The sequence below is a fragment of the Pollicipes pollicipes genome, unplaced genomic scaffold (assembly GCF_011947565.3).
Source record: "Pollicipes pollicipes isolate AB1234 unplaced genomic scaffold, Ppol_2.1 Scaffold_4002;HRSCAF=4701_pilon_pilon_pilon, whole genome shotgun sequence".
NCBI lineage: Eukaryota > Metazoa > Arthropoda > Thecostraca > Pollicipedomorpha > Pollicipedidae > Pollicipes > Pollicipes pollicipes.
Window position 1 is genome coordinate 23,374,980 of NW_023596420.1, and position 20,963 is coordinate 23,395,942.

At 55.4% G+C, this 20,963-nt stretch overlaps 1 protein-coding gene across 1 annotated transcript in view; it reads right to left on the reverse strand.

Annotated features, from left to right (window-relative positions):
* Positions 1–20,522, reverse strand: part of LOC119094257 (uncharacterized) — a 29,709-nt gene extending 9,187 nt beyond the window's left edge. Inside the window, exons 1-10 of the mRNA XM_037217331.1 lie at positions 20,515–20,522; positions 19,812–19,952; positions 19,597–19,703; positions 18,692–18,841; positions 16,919–17,131; positions 15,352–15,542; positions 14,337–14,472; positions 13,841–13,939; positions 13,120–13,259; positions 11,250–11,396 (exon numbers count right to left, since the gene is read on the reverse strand). Of these exons, the coding sequence (XP_037073226.1) occupies positions 11,250–11,396; positions 13,120–13,259; positions 13,841–13,939; positions 14,337–14,472; positions 15,352–15,542; positions 16,919–17,131; positions 18,692–18,841; positions 19,597–19,703; positions 19,812–19,952; positions 20,515–20,522 (1,332 nt within the window). The remainder of the gene's footprint in view (positions 1–11,249; positions 11,397–13,119; positions 13,260–13,840; positions 13,940–14,336; positions 14,473–15,351; positions 15,543–16,918; positions 17,132–18,691; positions 18,842–19,596; positions 19,704–19,811; positions 19,953–20,514) is intronic.
* Between the last annotated feature and the right edge of the window lie 441 nt (positions 20,523–20,963).

Consider the following 20,963-nt stretch of genomic DNA (forward strand, 5'->3'; position numbering starts at 1 on the left):
GCCAATGGAAATGACATACACGACGCCGGCGGCATGTAAAATTACCTTCGGCGATTGCGCGTAAAAATTCACCGGCGCATATTCGACTCCTGGCTTAAGGCAAAGACACCAAGGCCAAAAAGGACGCAACCTGAGCGATCACGGCGCCGCAGGAGGCCAACAAAGTGGCTCTCGTCAACAAGTATAAGGTCCCCAGAGCAAGCAGAAGGAACCCAAGACCAACGTGGTGGGGCCCTAAGCGATTGGTAGTGCCGCAACAGGCTGAGATATAAAGCCCCGGCCATAGCACAGGAGCCTCCGAGCAAAGGGAAATCATCCAAGACAATAAATTAATACCCCTGTGCAATCAAGAGTGCACGGGCAGGTTAACAACACGAGCCTCGATAGGCGTGAAGAGTCCTTCGCGAATGAGACCAAAGGGAGAGAGCCCTCGATCGAAGTAGAGGGCCCCTGGACATCGAGTGTCTTCGTGCCTTACCTTATAAGAGCCCTAGCAGCAGCATAAGGCCCTCCAAGGCCCTACGAGAAAATGCAAAGAGATCAATGGCAACGTGGACAGTCCCTTAGCGATCAGACTGACCCGGCAAGTGGACATATGGACTAGGCAACTAACAGCGTCACGCCTCTAAACAGGGTAATGAGCCCCCAAATTTTCCCCAAGCAACACTTTCCCAACCATCGAAATATGAGCTTTGCTTGCTCAAGAACTCTTGACTTTTCCAACAATGGTTCTTGGTCGTCTGTAGGCCCAATGGCACCCAATTTTGCTGTGCTTGGTTGCAAGAAAGCTGTGTCCGTCTGGCCGGTTATGTCCCCTTCGAAGCCTTTAGGTCACTCCGGCATGGCCCATGGGGCATGGTCCCGTGCCCTTGCTCCCCCCCCCCCCTCCCCCACCATTTGCATCCGCCAACGGCCCGAGCAGCTGAATAGATGGGGCCGCCAAGAACATGGGCCATCCATTCAAAAAGTACTCATGGCACAACGTGTAGGGCTCTGAACGATCCAGCGCGTCAGAGCAGGTTAATACATAGGGCCCCCATCAAGGGCGTAGGGCCCTCCATTCAGGTGGGAAGTACTCAATACCCAATGTAGAGGGCTATCGAATGATTAAGTGTGCCCGAGCAGGTTAACAGATAAGGTTCATCAAAAGAGCGTAGGGCCCTCCATTCAAATAGGAAGGTACTCAAGACCTAATGCGGAGGACCCCCGAATGATCCAGTGCGTCAGAGCAGGTTTACGTTAAGGGCCCCCATCAAAAGCGTAAAGCCCTCCACTCAGATAGGAAGTACCCAAGACCCAATGTAAGGGGTCCCCGAACAATCGAGTGTGCCCAAGCAGGGTAACAAATAGGGCTCCCAAGAAGAGCGTAGGGCCCTCCACTCGAATGGGAAGCACCGAAGACCCTTTGAAAATGGCCCCAGCTTATTAGAAGGGGCCCGACAAAAGTGAAGGGTCCTCCATTGAAACAAGAAGAACCCAAAACCAGCGCGGAGTGCTCCCGAAAGACGGAGTATACCCGAGCAAATTATCAGGTGGCCCAGGCAGGAGTGTAGGGCCCTAAATTCAAACACCAAGATCCAACATAAAGGACCCTGAACAATCCAGTGTGGGCGAAGCAGGGAACATATGGGGTTCCCGACAAGTGCGTGGGGTCCTCCATTCAGGTAGGAAGTATCCAAGATACAATGCGGAGGGCCCCCGAATATTCAGGTGTGCCCGAGCAGGTTAACAGGTGGGGCCCCGGCAACAGCGTAGAATCTTCCATTCATATATGAAATACCCTCGACAGGATGAACCCGAATAATCGGGTGCGCCAGAGCAGGTTAACAGATAGGGCCCCCGAAGAGCGCGGAGGGCCCTCCATTCAAAAAGGAAGTACCCGAAACCAGATTAAAAGGTCTCCCACGATCGAATGGGCTCGATCATCTTATCAGAAGGGGCCTCAACGGGAGCGTGAGGCCCTCCATTCAAATAAGAAGTACCCAAAACCCAGTGCGAAGGGTCCCCGAAAGATGGAGTGCGCCCGAACAGGCTATCAGATGAACCTGATAGGAGCAGAGGGCCCTAAATTCAAACACCAAGAACCGATGTGCAGGGCACCCGAGCAATCCACTGTGGCCGATGAGGCGGACAGAGGGGGCCCACGACAAGTGCGTAGGGCCCCATTCAAATAGCACGTGCCCAAGGGCCAATGTGTAGGGCCCCCGAAAGATCGGATGTGCCAGAGCAGGTTATCAGATAGGCCCCCACAATAGCGTAGGGCCCCATTCAGAAAGGAAGTACCCAAGACCCAGTGCTGAGGGTCCCCGAACGGCTGAGCGTGCCAAAGCAGGCCATCAGATGGACCCCCGACAAGAGTGTAGGGCTCTAAGCAAGTGACAGAGAGTTGGAAACGCCCTAAACCAATGTAGGGGGCCCATGAGCATATCGCAAATGTGTCGGTAAGTTAACTGAGGCCCACGTAAAGGCTCCCTGAGCAACCAAGAATACCCCGGAAGTTTACGATATGGGGCCATGGCTATAGCTCACAGAGCCTATCTGGCAAATGAAAAGAATCCGTGGAAGGGCCCGTGATTGACAAGAGTGCCTCGGCACGCCCACAGAAAGGGCCCACCAAGCAAATGCAAAGAGATGGAAGGCATCGTGGAATGTTCCTTAACGATCGAAATGATCCTGCAAGTGGCATATAGGTCCCCCAAAACAGCGTGGGACCCCTAGACAGCGTAATGAGACTAAACATTTCCAGTTCACAACTCTTCCAATTATTGAATAATTGTTTTGACTTCTCACAAGCCCTTCCTTCACTTTCGCCCACAGCTGTTATTGGTCGCCTGGAAGTTCAGATGCCCAGGTTTGTTGCGTTTCGTGTTAACGCAACAAAAAAAGACACTGCACCTGTTCGGCCGGTATGGGCCCCCTCGGAACCAGTGGGCCCCTTCGGGGCCCAAGGGGATCCATGGCCCCGTGGGCCCCCTCTGGATCCGCCCCTGGCGACGGTGATGCTGGACAGCGTCGCGCTGCGCAACGATGTCGCACCTGCAATCTAAAGTCTGTGTGTTTGAATCCCAGGGACGGATGGATCTGCTCGCGTTAATGCTTGCATTCTGGCTTTGGAAAGCACGGTTGTTTAAAAAGTTCACCGTGGCTTTGCCAGCATTTGATTTACATTAGTAAGCCACATATTAGGCCTTAAGCCATTTTGTTACTTTGAAATCGGCTGTTCTCAGGCGTGATGAAACCCAGGACACTTTCCGAGGTAAACCGTTAGCTGTGTCGAGACTTGCCAGGACATGTCTTGTAACATTTAAGTGGTTCATTGGGTTTCGAGGGTGACTGAAACCGGGTGAGCCGCGGGAGAATTTCGTAAATTGTTAATTGCGTTTGCAAGGAACACTATGCATGCATCTACACAGTAGCAAAAGCGTTATTCCTCGTAGAGAAACCAGGAGGATTGAAACATAGATGCGTTCATATTTCTGCAACCTGCATTTATCGAAACAAATAGCAGAGGTAAATTCAAAATTGCATGCGTATGATGCCCCCCGATTTTTCCTTTTCTAGAGCAACGCGCCACAGCTTTTATAGATCACAGCTTTATGACCTGTTAACAGGTCACAAAACAGGTCAGATTAGATCGGGTCAGGTCAAAACCATCAGGCGAATCAGGTTTTACAAGTCACAGGTTTTGTAGCTCATCTGTTAACAGGTCACAAGACAGTGAGGTCAGATCAGGTCGGGTCAAAACCGTCGGGAGAATCAGGTTTTACCGGTCAGTTTTGTGACTTGTAAAAACTGTGGCTCGCTGTTTCCATAGAAGTGAAAAGTCGAGTAGGATCATCGCCAAGCAATTTTGAATTTACTCCTACTTTTCGTTTCGATGAAGGCATCGTGCTAAAATATCGACGCATCTATATCTTCATCCTCCTGGTTTTCTACGAGGAACGGGGCTGTTACTACTGCCCTAGCTGTAGGATTTCATCGGCATGCAAATACGCGGGAGCGATGCGTATGCTACACGTGTTTTGGCCAGGACAGATTTGGTCACACAGTCAGCTACAAGTCACGAAGGAGACTCGTACGGACTATTCGGTCGCCTAATCACCATCAGCGATACTGGAGTATACTCTTCACGCAGCCGCAGCAAGGGCCGCACACCAGCCTGGCCATTCGAGTCGGCCGGGTGTGACGTGGACAGCCTTACTTGAAGCGAAATCGACGGCACACCTGGACCAAGGTGCCCAGATTTCCGCAAGTTGATTTGTTCCAGCTTCTCATTACAAATGTTCTCATTCATTCCTGAGTCCCCGGGGTACCCCATACGGGTTCGTTCGTTAAACTGGCAACACATTAAATTTGTAGTGAGATCGAATGCACCGCACGAAGAAGATAATCCAAACAATCATTTCGCCTGTGATAGGAGCTTCTGCGTCAGCAGACCAACTTCAATAGCAAACCTGAGTGTTTCTCGATCTCACTACATTAAACAACATCTACGTGATTAATAATTGCAGAAAAATAGATGATTGCATTTAATTTGTGTAAGAAAGTTTCGATCGTTTTCATTTTTTATCACTCCCTGAGAAATAGTTCGACTTTGTATGTAGAAACCCTAATATTAACCCTACAAAGTGTCAGAAGGGGGGGGGGAACCCCCAGCCAAAGTTGAGAGAGAAGTGCCGATCCCGTCCGCTCCGCCTCTGTTCTCGCGCTTATGTCAAAGAGCAAGACACCGACACGAGGCCGCCATTCTCACCAGAAGAACCCGTAACTGTCACCCAGCGATAGGTTTCATTATTACCTCAACATAATGAAAGAGCAGCACTTACAAAGAAATGCGCAATATTTTCCAAAATAGCAGGACTTTTCGATTAAGTTCGCAGCGAGGAACCCTGCCGACAGGATGACTCTCATTCCTCAGATAGTTCGGCTTATCAGACAACGCTGGTAGTCGGCTTCAGATTGCTTGAACGAAACCACAGGTATGTTTTTGCAGCTGGGTACACCATGAGCATTCCCAACTGGCAGTGTGTCGCGCACAGCGCGCTGCCGCAGATCGTTTTCGACGTGGGCGGGACTCCGCCGGCGCCTGAAACCACTGGTGACGCGGCCAGCTGGTGCAGAGGACTGGAGGCCAGTAACGTGTTGTTTGGATGATCATTTCTGGCCTTTCGACCAGAAATGATCACTTCGGGGCTATGGGATGAAGGAAAATGGTAAACGTTGGGGCAGACCCGCATGCGCCAATCGCCGAACTTTAACCCGCGCATATGCGCTGGGTACCCGGTTGGGGCCCCCTTCCTACGGCGCTCTCGGCCCACCCGTGGCTGACGCGTACAGCCCGCCCCGGGCAATCGGAGTATCGCGAGGATGCAGTATGAAGCAAGATAGATAATGACGGGGACGGATGGAGAGAGGCCAGTGACGGGAACGTTCTATACATATAGGCGATGGCAGCCTTCAGCCTGCAACGGGCCGTCGCCAGACAATCACATTGCCATGGAGAATCCCGTCAACTCGGGCTCTACCTTTGCTGATGGTAAGAGAACTCGCAGCCTAGTGGCGCTCGCCGCAGTCAAAGCAAAGTGTTGTTTTGTGTCAGCGTCGGTAGCCGCGGCAGCGGGAGCAACAGTGACGTTTTCGTCGCCTCCGAACTAGCCGAGCTTTTAAACCGGCGGAAAGGTTATAACACAGGTAGCAGATTGGTCGGCGGATCGAACGATCGGCAGAGTGGTCACTGGAGAGTGATTGAGGGCGGGCAGAGCGTGGGGACATCTTTCCCCACTCGGCTGGTCAACAGACGCTGCCATCTTGCAGAGGCAATATTGACCATATGCGTTCCAACCATGTTTCCACCAGACGCACCTCCCCGGGCGTGACGCCGGCTCGCTGGCTCCGCACACCATAGTCTGTAGAGCCCGATAGTCCTCCGCTATACGCCAAATGGACATCAGTTGTGCTGCGCTGGCAGCATACATTCTCTGGCCGTTAATGTGATGTATTACGAGTTCTTGGCACCGCTCTCTGGACGGGTAACACCATGGACGCACGGCATGCCATGCCTTCACTGGCAGATACTTCAGGTCGCTTGACTGACATATAACACAAACAAACGCTTATTTGACACCACGCACAACACAATTTTTTCGACTCATCAGCCAGCGACTGAGCAAGATCTGCCTGATCGTCTTGACGTGCCAAGTTCGGTGACTGACGGGTGGCAACGCGAAGCTGCAGCCTCCAGTCGTGTCCGACACTGGATATAGCGAATTAATATATCTAGGATACAGTGATCGTAGGTGAGAACGTAAAGGTCCACACTGCGGACGTGTGCCTGACGACATGAAATCTCACAAAGTGACACCGAATACAAGGAATACGAAAAGTGGCGGGTAGTGCAGAACAATAACACAAAAGGACAAAAAGCGCAGACATGGACGCACGGGTAACTAATACCCCCCCCCCTCCCCTCTCTCTTCATGAAACCACTACGATACAAAGCGCTTCAACACCGGCCCGCTGATCACACGACCTGTGAAAACACGCACTGTCGAGTTACACCCTACATCACACACGGCCACGCTCCACGTCACGGATGGCCGCCAGTTCCAAGCAGCGTTCATATCAAAGCATGTAAAATCCCCGTGACTACGCAATGCATTCATTTTCATGGGGCAGAATCTAAAGGGGCGCGAGAAATGGGACCGTTTCGGGTAAGGCCGCCAGCCTTGCTCAGGGGGAAGGATGCTTTCTACCACAACGGCCTGGCCAGACCTTCACATCTTTTCTTCAATTTTTATCATTGCAATACAAGTCCACAACACCGATTAACAACGGGCACCGATGTGGACAACCTGACGCCGGAGCGATGCAAGACTTGCACCGCTGGCAGCACAGCCGTTGCGCGCTGGTATTGGCGACACTGGGTCGGTGCCGACAGAGGACCCATCATGCGTCTGCTTAAAACTGGCGTCGGCCCGAACGCAAGGTGGGGCGCGAGTTGTGTCTCAGTATGTGGTCTGCCACACGGGCAAGGGCATAAACCTTGGACCCGCTTTAAGGATTCACGTCAACTAAAGCTGATAGAAATCTGGAACTAGCCGTGCGATATGAGCAAGTGCCTTCTAAAAATCGTTCAGCGATTTCCACATTAAACCTCAGGTACTGCTCAGGTACGCCAGCAACCTAGCAGCGAACGGGCAATACCCCCATTTCGAAACCAGTCTCAAATACAAAAGGCTGCACCTTAAACCGCCCAACACTGGCTTATGGAAATTGTGTACACAGAAATGTGGTGCAGCTTACTGTGACCAATGTCCGTTCCAACTATCTATGCCGTTCGCAATACGTTGACCAGTAATCGAAAACGCATGACTGGCTCGACCTCGCTAGGCCAGCCGATACCTGCTTTTGAAGCTACTTCCCTGTCACCAGCAGAGAAAACCACCCCTCTTCAGTCATGCATTTCCTGACCTTCCTGACATACCAGGTCAAGCCCATGGCCCGTAAATAATGCTGAAGAAACGCGATTTAAAAACTACAGCGAAAACCCGCATTCGTGAACCTATGCCCGCAAAGCTCTCCTGAAAGACGGACATTCCCGGCGTGTCGCCCCGCTTGACCCATGCAGCACGCTCACTTATTTTAAGATGATGATACACTGAGTTGGCAATTAACAGGAAGCGCAACACTGACGTACTGTAAACACGAAAAGCGGTGGGCGCGGTGACTTAGGGACGGGGCAGCTGTTGTAATGGCCGACGACGCTAAGCACTGGCGCGAGACAAACACAAAAGCCAGCCGGCAGGTTGCTGACCACGGCCAACACGAGCTTACAACGCACAGTTCACTTACCCATCGCTGCAAAGCATTTTAACATGACAACGGTGTTAGCCGAGTTATCACGCGTTGCTGAGACCATTAATGACATCTGTATGCCCTCGCTATGAACCTACGTTTAGACAACCGCCTCGCTCAGGGGGGCTGCTATGGACTCAATAGTTCATCGGTCATCGCGGCCGATGACTTACAAATGGGACATGCGTGCTGCTTCTTACTTAGCCCATGGCCCCCCGTGACCTCCAATCACAACACCTTGACACACAATTATGACCAGAGGAGCAGCGCAGCATGGTGAGGCAAATAGCAGAGCACACCCGCGCCCCGTCCGACGAGCCTTCGTCGCGGAGGTTAAGCATACCTGAGCCCCCCCCCCCCCACCTTAGCCCGAAAACTGCAGCATTCACACATGCCTGTCATTTGTCCGCGAGTATAAACTCAGACACATGCTTAATAAGATACACGCTTGCCATCCTGCAGTGTATGTCCCCAGCGGTCCAAAAATATGTATGCGATTACCCACGCGGTCACCGGCATCCGAACGGCGCCGATGTCGCGATCGCACCTGCTACCGACCCGCGCCAGTCGTCTCCTGTGGACGGAAGCCCGGCGAGCCCCGTACGTGCCAGCCTCTCCCTGGGCCACACTCGCCCGCCAGACCGCTGCTCGTTTGAGCAGAGTACCTGCCACGGCCGCCCGGGCCGAGCCCGAGTCCCGCGGACGGCGCCGTCCGCCAGACCGCTGCTCGTTTGAGCAGAGTGCCTGTCGCGGCCGCCCGGGCCGAGCCCGAGCCCCGCAGACGGCGCCGTCCGCCAGACCGCTACTCGTTTGAGCAGAGTACCTGCCGCGGCCGCCCGGGCTGAGCCCGAGCCCCGCGGACGGCGCCGTCGGCGCCGTCCGGCAGACCGCTGCGGCGCCCGGCCTGCCGCAAAGCCGTCACGCCCTTCGACACACGGCCCCGGGCTAGTGCCACTGAATATCGTCGTCGTCCTGGTCGGCGGCGGCCGCGGCGTGGCGGCCGGGTGGACCGAGCGGCAGGCGCGGGCCACCATTCTCCAACAGCTCGTCTACCGAGGGCACGTGGTTGGCGAACTCATAGTCGCGCCGCTCGGGGGGCCTCTGCAGCGGCAGCAGCGGCGTCGAGGGCGGCGACGGCGAGCCGGCCACCGGCGGCGGCGGCTCCAGAGGCGGCGCCTGGTCGGGTGCGAGCAGCAGCTCCACCAACTGGCGGCCATCGGCCGAGTGGCGCAGGCGACGCGCCAGCTGCGCCGCGTTCCAGCGGCGTCGGCCGAGCCGCGGCGCGCCGCGCACAGCACACACCAGCCGGTCTAGCTGGTCGGGCAGTCGGCAGCGGACGGCACCGGGCAGGTCGGGCAGCGCCGGGCAGTTCTCGCCACCTGCGTACCCCACCGCCACCTGACGCGGCACGGCAGGGGACAGTCAGTCGACCGACACCGACAGGGCAGGTCAGAGGACCAGTCAGCGGGAACCGAACAGCGAGTCGGCTAAAGACGACACGATCCGCATCGGTGGGGTACATCGTCAGCGGTGCGCAGTCAGCCAGGTGACAGACGAGCTTCCTGAGGCACCGCGACGCCGGTACAGTGTCGGCCGCGCCGTCCGAGGCAGCATGGTACGGCGGCGGCTATCCCTGGCCACAACGACAACGACGCAGCCCAAAGGGTTCGGGTAGCTCACTGCAGTGCAAAATGTCTTGGTCCATCGACAGAATACAAAACGCAAAGAAATTATGCGGACATTAATTGGCCATCCTGTTTATTCACTGCAAATTTTGCAAACGTTTTTAAGCTGCTTTCTTGGTATACTCAGCCTTGGAGCCATCATTCCTGTATCGCTAGACACCCGTGGCACCAATTTACCCGACCCAGCCCTCAAGATGAAAACCTATGTGCTCTTAGATTGTTTTACCAGCTGGTGGACACGAGAGATAGGCGTGGCGTCATGCGTTAAGTATATGTATATTATTCCTTCATAGCTATTCATGGATCGCCACAGTGGAAGCTAGAGTGAAGGCCAATGCCACTGTTCAACTCAAAATTGAGATGCATAACAATCTTGTGAAAATTGCTTAGGTCCGTACCCAGCCCATGCCTGCCTCTGTGACTTCGCCCACGGCAACTTCTGTAGATGTCTAGGATTTTTCTAGTTTTCAAATGAGCTCAAAACCTGTGCAGCAGACGTGCAGTACCTATTAAACCATTTCAACTGCATGAAAATCGGACCACATCCACCAGCAACAGTGAATGATTACAAATACCTGCGGAATGCTTACCTCAACCCCTCTCCTCGTACTCGCCTCCACTTTGAAATTATTACGATTTTTGTCCCCCAAGTGTGGTCTATGCTATACCAAATCATTCGTTGCTATCCGAGGAAATTTGGACATGATTCTTTAGATAGCAGCGGACGCTTTTCCCCTTCTCTGCAGGTTGCCGTACCGTATAATGCACCGAATAGGTAAACATCCACGAGAAAATGACATCAGAAATCCGCCAAGATTGTGGTGAAAAAAGCCAACATTTCACACAGAACCCGCCAGCCGGTTAACCTTCATGGTGGCTGATGGCCGTCGGCCCTTCACCGACTCCGGAGTGATCAACGATATGATCCACGCTCTGGCCACCCCCGACTTCTTTAAGCTAAACTTGTGAACATGTGGCCATGCCAAATCATGCTAAGCATGTGACCATGCAAACGAGCTTCTGTTCACAGAAAACCGGGAAAGTCACCCGCGCTGAGTGCCCCGGTAATGGCGGCGTCTGATGTGTAATGATGACTCGCCATGTGCCGCAGACAGCAACGTGTCACAATTATGCACTTTAACCAATCATGTCTCAGTCCGTTTACAAATACAAGCTAAATCAGGGGAAAAATGCTCACAAGATTTCTTTCGGTTTAGTTTGGTCTTGGTTAGCAGCTCTTCAGCTAGCAATGCTCATCCCGGAACTGTGGAATGGAAGAGGATGGAGGGTGATAGGGGACGACAACATGCATCTGGGAGTCCTGGGCTACTGAAGCTCAACCGGCGCCAGACCTCCTACTTCGGGGATTGAGGTGGAGCTCCCGCCAGGGGGAGAGGGGGGGGGGGGGGCACTGAAGCCTGCTCAAGGCTGGCGCATGCAGCTTGCCCCAGAGAGAACAGGTGCTGTGGGCATGCAGAATGAAGCGTGACTGGGGAGAAAACGCGGCGCATGGGATCTACACCCTTCACGACTGAGTAGCATCTATCGTGAGCCAGAGGCCCAGCAGCAAAACAACAGTCAGCTACCAATCCAGCCTCGTCTGTACCAGGCAAGTAGGCTGTCGACACGCTGCCGCAAAAGGCGGGTGACTATCAAACCCGCACACCACGCCAACCAGCATGCCACTCGGCCGGTGGGAGCGCCGCGTACCGTCTTCCTGCCGGCGTCCATCTTGAGGTGGTGAAGCGCCATCGAGAAGAGGCGAGGGTAGATGGGCGGCGCCGTCGTATCGGGGAACACCAGCACCAACACATGCCGACAGCGCTTCAGCTCCGTCGTCAGCCACTCCGCCGGGTCCTGAGGTGGGACGGTCGTCAGCCACCCACAGACACCGCTCCAAGAGTCGACTGTGTCGGGACGGCGGTGGGAACAGACGGCTCGGGCAGCGGGGAAACTCGCTAGCCCAAGCACCGCCTCATGGATCTAGCCACGAACTGGCACAGCTTTTATACATTAAAGCCGTGTACCGCCCGCCTCGTGACTTTTTAAAGCGTGTTTGGGCGTCGGCAGCCACGGGTGCACCGAAGGACGCGGCCTACAGAGACCATTTATCGACTTTCGATGCCGCCAGCCACGAAATCCGCCACATAACACGGAACACCCATGTAACGTGACAGCCCGCACTCAGGGGTTCAATGCCTACCGGACTGTCTTATTCCCTGGAGTAAGCATCCTCATACAATAATGAGGACCTTCCTCAAAAATTTATCCATCTTACGCAATCTACTCTCGTGCACATCTTCACGTCCCTCTCTTACAAACCCGGATCCGCCCTATTACAGGCACAGTCTACCTCCGGCGTCGTAGGCATGCACCGATTGTGCAACAAGCTGTGGCTTGCTGTATTTATATATGCCATGTAGACGTTATGCATTATGAGTGCGTATATGTGTTTGGGTGCGCGTATTGGTATGGGCTATAGCGACATCACCCTTCCGCCCAGCTGCCTGCGCGGACATTCCACCAGTCGTTGGCCCGCCGCTATGAGACATCCGGCAATACCAGCAGCTGATACATATGACCGGAAGCTCCAATGGATCGAGCCAAACTGGGAAATCAAGACTATGGAAGGAACAATAATGATCAGTATCATCGTACATAATACAATGGGCAAAGCAAGTTCATCGGTCTTCTCCATTCGGGTGGCCCGGAGAAGTGGGCGGAAGCTAAAGCTCGGCTTGACCCCCCTCATGCCCCGCGGATAACTGTACGTGTCACGCCTACCAGGCGGATTACCGCACGTCCTGTGCCAACTCGATACAATGAACATCTCCACGACTTGAAAAACAAAGCTTTTGGAACCCCACTCGGGGCCACATTTGACAAAAGTCAAACGTAATTCATTTCACCCGAAAATCCACTCTGGAAATTTTCGCATTTGCGAAGATATGGCTGCGCTAAAAATTGCCAAATGAATGGCCATTCATCACCACAAACCAGACCTAAGCGGACGTGTTCCATCGTGACAGCTTGCGCCATCCTCACCATAGTGTCCACCCTTCGCCCTGTATTCGTCTCCAAGGCCATCTGCCTCGTGTCGGTCAACTGCTTAGCGTGGAGCCATCACATGCCATGTCCACGTTCGTTTATCGCTTCTGTATCGTGGCTTAGTATTGTTCAGAGCCCAAGCTTCTTTTCAATGAAATTATTCTGGACCAATTAAAAGTGCATGCTCATAATCTGTCAGCTTGTTAAATGTTTTTATTTCGCAAAACTGGCACCGAGAAAGACCCAACGGTGAAATGACCCTCCTGTTTTTGGACCAAAGTTGATACACACCATGAAACTTATGTTTACTATCCCTGCTATGGCCCGTGGCTTCCCTCACGGGAGGCAGTTGCGGTGCCGTAGATACGCCAGTGCCATCACATGGCCACCCAGACAGAGGTTCGCAAAACCGGCCCGATCCGCGCATTGACTGCTTTCCATGCTCGTGACCTGACTCTGCCAGGTCCACTGGAACACCAGCTGGCAGGTGAGGAAGGGGAGCGCGGCGGGGGCGTGGGGATCCTGGGCTCACCATTCCGGCGTCCGCTCGCGGGATGTCGACAATGTCCATCTTTGGCTTCACCAGACAGTACTTTTCCAGGCCGGACGCCAACAGCCGGACCAGATTCGTGTTGCGGTTGTACACCACCAGCACGTCCAGGCATTTGGGTACTGTGCCTGAAACGGCATTTACCAGTCTTCCACTACCAAGTTGCTTTGATCGAGGCATGTCATAGGCACTCCATGATGGGAGAATGCTGAACATATATCTCGCACACTGTTCGGCATAGCCTCACAAAAGCATCGCCAGAAATTTTAACACAGCGTTGGCGGATTGCATCATAACACGCACCAGCTGGTACGCGCGAGGCGACCAACGAGCCGCCTCCTATTCGTGAGTAGCAGGGCACACAACCAGAACCGCGGGCGAAGATTTGGGGCGCGCAACCACTGACAGTCATTGCGAGCTAACGGACCCATGTTTTAAAGGGCTTAGTCCCACCGCGCCCGGCTGCTATCGCTAATCTAGAAGCGGTGCAGTGCTTGGCGCTTAACGCAAAGCATTACGCAAATTAAAATGTAGCGAATCTCCCAAAAGCTGACATGTGTCCAGATTACGCCGGCCTGGCCAAGCCCCCTCCAGTAGCCTGACCACACAGCGACTACGTGTATCAGTCACAGCTGCAGCCTCAAACACAACTACGGGGTGCAACCCGACCGTCTCCAGGCAACACCAGCGCGCGAGAACCTACGTTTGCGGAAGTACTTGATCCAGACGACGACGGCGACAACCAGCAGGAGTACGGTGATCAGGATGACCACAGCCACTATGTACAGCGTGTCCGGAGTCGCTGGTGGCAGCCGGGGGGTGCAGGTCAGGCGACGGAGCGCACGGCTGCACAGTGCGACGGTCCGGCCGGCGCGCGGCGGGCACCAGCACATCTCCGACACACACCACCGGGGCAGTGCCAGTCGGAGGGCTCGGCTGCAAAGTCCGGCCCGGCGCGCGGCGGGCACCAACACATCTCCGACACACGCCACCAGAGCAGTGGCAGGAGGGCTCGGCTGCAAGGTCCGGCCCGGCGCGCGGCGGGCACCAGCACATCTCCTCCACACACCACCGGGGCGGTGCCAGTCGGAGAGCTCGGCTGCAGGCACCTGGCCAAATCAACACAATGCTGCTGTTCGCGCTAAGAGCACGACAGCAGGCGAGACGGGAAGCGGACCCGGAGCCGTGTGGCCGCCCACCGTAGTCGATGGCCGCTGACAGGGTGGGCCGGCCGCCCTCGGGCACCACCAGCAGCGAGATGTTGCCACCGACCGACGGCAGCTCGTACTCCACGCGGAAGCTGCCAGCGTCCGTCCCACTCTTCGAACAGTCTTCCTGCCGGCCAGGCACGTGCGGCAATTGGCTGACATGTACTACAGGCATCTACTACGCACTACAGAGCCGGTGATGGGCGCGACGCACAGGTATCGACGGTCCGTCTGCAAGCTTGGCTAAAACTTGGAAGCGTCAGGAAACTTGACACTGAATTGAATAATCGAAGATTAAATCTAAATCGTCTACGTGGGTGGTAACTAATCAAATGAATATGCGGTAGATACGTGCTCTGCACATACCATGTCGTTCCTGCAGTGAATGCAGCACGTATGATAGTCAAAACGGTCCGCTGTACTGCAGGGCAACGCTAAAAACGCCAAACGCCAAACACACACACGTGCTTGCAATTTTACGGTTATAGTGCGCCAATGTCCCACAGCCTACCGAGCTAGCAACATCACCTACCAATACTCTAGTCCTGTTCCTGGAGAAGGCTCACACACCAGCATCCGCGGAGCCAAAATGGTATGCCGCGAACCTTGGCCATCTATCTCCCAGCCCAACTCCACTGGCCGGTCCGGCCCAGACCTCATGGCGCCCGGTGACACCGCTCCGTTCCTGACCTGACACCGCTGCGGTGCTAACCTGACATCGCTCCCGTCTTGACCTGACACCGCTCCGGTCCGAACCTGACATCGCTCCCGTCCTGACCTGACACCGCTCCGGTCCTAACCTGACGTCGCTCCCGTCCTGACCTGGCCTGACGGCGCCCAGTGACACCGCTCCGTTCCTGACCTGACACCGCTCCGGTCCTAACCTGACATCGCTCCCGTCCTGACCTGGCCTGACGGCGCCCAGTGACACCGCTCCGGTCCTGACCTGACATCACCCTGACCCTGACATGACAGGGCGTCGCCCCGGGTCGGCGGCGGGCCTCACCTCGCGCTGCAGCTCGGTGCCGACGATGGGCCGGTGCGCCTGGCAGTCGGCCCGCTCGCACAGCACCAGCTGCAGAGAGTAGCGGCGCACGCAGAGCGTCGGCGGCGCCCGCTGCACGCTGAACACCAGCCGGTCCCAGCGGTGCATGTGCACCAGCACCAGCGGCTCCCAGGAGGCGAGCGCCGGCTCCGCTGCGGAGGCGACGACGGTCAGCCGGCCACCAGCTGCCGCTCAGAGAACGGAGTGGGCGGGTATCGCGCGTCACAAACCAAAAAGCCGCGCGGCCACACGGCTTGTCGGCGGAGATGCACGGAGGACAGGTGCTGTCGCAGAAAGGGCGTACACTCTGTGGGAGGGAAGGGTGATGTTGCGCACGTGATCCACTGCACACACGGCGCCTGAGGGCGCACCGTCCGCCATACAGAACCAGAACATGCCAATGGAAAAGGGTCATATAACGCTGCACAGGAGAAAGTGTTGCTGTGATCAGGACACACAGACTGTTACAGAAAAAGCATTCTCGTGATCAGGACATAGTCTGTTACAGCATCAGATGACCAGGACACAGTCTGCCACAGGAAATTGTGTTGCTGTGATCAGAAGAAACAGTCCGTTGCAGGAAAAATCATTGTTGTGATCAGGACAAACAGTCTGTCACAGGATAAATCATTGCTGTGATCAGGACACACAGCCTGTAACAGGATAAATCATTGCTGTGATCAGGACACACTGTCTCACAGGAGAAGACCTTGCTGTGTTTGGGACACAAGATATGTCTGAGGATAGTATCACCGAGCAGAAAGCAGCTTGCCACGAGGAACTGTGGCAAGCTGCAACTGTGGCAACTGAGACAGACTGTCACAGGACACGGCGCCGCCGTCCATCGGACACGTGGTTTTCCAGAACAGAAGGTGCCGTTGCTGGGAGCACAAACGGTCTGTCATAGAGAGGTATTATAGTACAGCGGACACGTGGTCTTCCAGAGGAGAAGGTGCCGTTGCAGGGACCACACACAGTCTGCCAGAGGGAGGTGCTTTGATACAGCAGACACGTGGTCTTCCCGAGCAGGAGGGGCCGCTGCAGGGACAACACAATATCTGCCAGAGGGAGGTGCTATGGTATAGCAGGACACGCTGTCTTTCAGAGCAGAAGGTGTCGCTGCAGGGACGGCACAAGGTCTGCCAGAGGGAGGTGCTGTGGTGCAGCGGACACGCGGCCTCCCAAAGCAGAAGGTGCTGCTGCAGTGCAACCGGTAATTCGGTAGTCTGACAAGGCTGCCAAATCCAGCGAACAGCAAACACCAGCGCTCAGGCCCCGATATCACAGGTCCAGTTGTCGGCGGCATGCCCTCCCCTCCCCCATCCCCTCCCCCCCCCCCCCACACCCCCACATGGTTCGGTCACTCCATTGACATGATGACAGCAGGCTTTGCAAAATAACGCCTTTGCTCTAAAGTATCTATAGCACACCAGTTACGACACACGCTCAGCATCTGGCAACACATGCGGGCCAGAGCTAACATTCCATCGGACCAAGCGCGGCCAAGCAGCGCCCGGCCAACACTCACAGATGTTGTTGAGGAAGGGCAGCCGCAGGCGGTAGTTGACCGTCTGCATGCCGGCGCACAGCTGCAGCTGCACCCGGGTACCCTGGTCCTTGGGCGGGAAGGTCGGACAGTCGTACTGCAGCCGGGCAGGCGAGTGGCCCGCCGCCGCCGGCGACAACCGGAACTCGACACACCTGATGTTGTTGAGGCCCCGCAGCAGCACCAGACCCAGCGCTGCAGGCAGCGGCGGCGCGTGAAGACGGCGGCCCGCGACCCGGCCGGCGCGCCAGCGGGACGCGCGCGCCGGGAGAAACACTCTGCTCCAGCTGCTGCCGTACCCCTAGGCTCGCTTAAGCAACGTGAACACTGTGACAATGGCAGAGGCATTGCCCGTGTTCTGTACATGTCGGCGCACTATGCTACGATTGAAGGAAATGCTTCATTTTTGCGCTGTGTTTGGAACTAACAGGAGGAGATTACGCACTAATATACACACCGATGTATCTATCCTAAGATCTACGACACTGCATGCCGTGAGCCTCAGCACAAATGTCCGTCCAGTACGTAGCTAATCTGGTTAGATCGCCTGCTTTCCTACCAATCCACCAAGTTACAACTTTATTCCGAGCATGGCATAAGTCATGACAAAAAAGACGACGATGCATCGCTTCAGGCAGTTTTGAGGCTGGACTTCACGAGGTCAGCTGCAACATGCTACTGGTCGGTTCAGTTTATGAAGCGGGGTCAATCCGAGTTATTCACGCCATAACCGTGCCATGGCTGTGTCCCTGCTAAAGCTCGTACATGCCTGGCGTCTTACGTGCCAGGTGACCTTATCTGCAATACTAAGCAATGGTGTCGAATCTTTGCTTCCCCAACATTCGTTTACTGTCCATGCAATGACTGCCGCGAGACTGACTTCCAGACCGCCGCGCCCCCCGGCGCCCTCACCTCTCCGGCCGGTGAGACTGACTTCCAGACCGCCGCGCCCCCCCCCCCCCCTCCCCGGCGCCCTCACCTCTCCAGTCGGTGAGATTGACTTCCAGACCGCCGCGCCCTCCGGCGCCCCCACCTCTCCAACCGGTGAGATTGACTTCCAGACCGCCGCGCTCCCCGGCGCCCTCACCTCTCCAGCCAGTGAGATTGACTTCCAGACCGCCGCGCCCCCCGGCGCCCTCACCTCTCCAGCCAGTGAGATTGACTTCCAGACCGCCGCGCCCCCCCCCCTCCCCGGCGCCCTCACCTCTCCAGCCGGTGAGATTGACTTCCAGACCGTCGCGCCCCCCGGCGCCCCCACCTCTCCAGCCAGTGAGATTGACTTCCAGACCGTCGCGCCCCCCGGCGCCCTCACCTCTCCAGCCAGTGAGATTGACTTCCAGACCGCCGCGCTCCCCGGCGCCCTCACCTCTCCAGCCAGTGAGATTGACTTCCAGACCGCCGCGCCCCCCGGCGCCCTCACCTCTCCAGCCGGTGAGATTGACTTCCAGACCGCCGCGCCCCCCCGGCGCCCTCACCTCTCCAGCCAGTGAGATTGACTTCCAGACCGTCGCGCCCCCCGGCGCCCTCACCTCTCCAGCCAGTGAGATTGACTTCCAGACCGTCGCGCCCCCCGGCGCCCTCACCTCTCCAGCCAGTGAGATTGACTTCCAGACCGGCGCGCCCCCCCCCCCCCCCGGCGCCCTCACCTCTCCAGCCGGTGAGATTGACTTCCAGACCGTCGCGCCCCCCGGCGCCCTCACCTCTCCAGCCAGTGAGATTGACTTCCAGACCGGCGCGCCCCCCCGGCGCCCTCACCTCTCCAGCCGGTGAGGTTGACGCGTATGTCGAGCGCCGTGGTGAAGCCGGTTTCGACGGTGCAGTTGCATACGTACGGGTAGGCCGTGACGGTGACGAGGTCCTCCAGCCAACCGGCCACTCCCGCTCCCGCTCCCCCGTCCGGTTGGTCTGCACGGCAGGCACCGGTGCGTTAGAGCTCTGCAGACTGTGAGCACGCGGCGCGGCCCGGCGAGCCGATGATGCCCCGTCAGTACTGCGGGTGCCGAGAGAACCCAGTCCGGCTCCGCTCCCCGCCACTGGCGCTAGGGCGTTTCGTTTTCTGCTTTGTTTTTGTTTTGTAAAAGGGAGCGCTACGCACGTAATCAGGTCGATAACAGACCGAGAGCATAGGCACGCACGCATGTCCACGCAATATATATATATATATATATATATATATATATATATATATATATATATATATATATGTATCCGGTTCCAATCGAACACACCGATTTTCCAGATCAGGAATACCCAAACCCCACCACAATCAAAAATGCGTCGTAATGCTTCGCACGTCAGGTGCTGTAGTTGAAGACGCCCCCCCCCCCCCCCGTCCAACAATGTTAAGACTACAATTTACATGATGGAAAATAATTGTGTTTTCTTAATAATTACCATCGAATGACCCCCGTGTAAAATGCAAGACATTGACAACCGTCACCGATCTGTTTTCGGTGGCCAAATCTGAATCGTTAAACCGTCTGAAGCACCTGCATGCCTACGCCGCCGATTTGAAAACCTAAGACCCCTTTCCAACCACAGCATAATACAACAATGTGCACGCTCTCGAAAAGTACACTCGAATGCGGGGACCCCACACCAGCGCGCCGTAAGCACACAGGTGTCAGTCCCAGTCCGTCTGGCAGGCGACGCCAGCTCACCGGGGCATTTGCAGGATGGTCCGGAGGGTCCGTTGCACTGCAGGAGAGACGGCTCGCCGCTCGCGTTCGCCGGGCATCCTGCCAGACAGACCGAACCCGTCACCCAGCTTCAGATGGAACGCGTCACCCAGCTTCAGATAGAACGAGTTTCAGATGGAACGCGTCATCCAGCTTCAGATGGAACGCGTCACCCAGCTTCAGATGGAACGCGTCACCCAGCTTCAGATAGAATGAGTTTCAGATGGAACGCGTCAGCCAGCTTCAGATGGAACGCGTCACCCAGCTTAAGACGGAACGCGTCGCACAGCTTCAGATGGAACGCGTCACCCAGTTTCAGGTGGAACGCGTCACAACAGCTGCAGAGGGGCTCCATCACACCGTCACACGCGGACGGACGTGAACATACTGTTACAAGCCAGCTCGCCACGTCGTTCACAAGCTACTATATGTGTCGCGGATGGAACAATAGTTCAGACTATCATCCTAGCCTGGCGTGTCAAGACCTACACGTTTGGGCCAGGTTAGCCCTCCCGCCAAGTCAGGTGTTATAAAGACCTGAATTCCGGAGCAACCCGAATTTTCTCCTTGAAATTGCTGGGATTTGATCACGGTTTTCTTGATTGATAGTCCAGTGGTCTACCAACTGAGCTTTTCGGGAAGGACGGCAATGACGCAAATACTTTATAGGATTTATCACACATGTGCGGGCCCAACAGGTCACGCAGTTACAAACGGATGCAGCGGCGACAGTTAAAGGCAGACTTGGCCTTGTGATAAAAGGCGGACCCGGTCACAAGCAAACAGATAGATCCGGTCGAATCATTACAATTGGACCAAGGTTTAAAATTACAGACGAACCTCGCCACCTTGGCTACATTCGAGGAGCCGCTATCTGGTACAGACCCATAGCAGACAAACCTCGCCATAGAGATACAGACAGACCTGGTCTCCAACAGACACAGACCTCGCCTATGGTTGCAGACAGGTTATCATCCACAATACAAGACTTCCATCAGTCACGCATGGGAGTTGTCAAAGCTTACAGGTGGACAGTCCAAAGTAACAGACTGACATGATCACAATGTTATGGTGGGCCGATTGACGCATAGCTACACATGGATCCAGTCACACAGAAAAACAATGACATCTGGTTCTAACCACACCTTCACGTGTGGCTCTCATGTACAACTGGATACCAAAGTGTGGTACTACTAAGTGGAACCACCGACACAAATTTAGCTGTTGAGGCTGCATGACTCGACAATGAGCACCAAGTTCAAAAGCACCATTTACACTTATTAGTATGTTTCAGAATAACACACTCTTGGAAAAGTAGGGGTGTTCAGAGCTACTCTGGTTTACTGAGT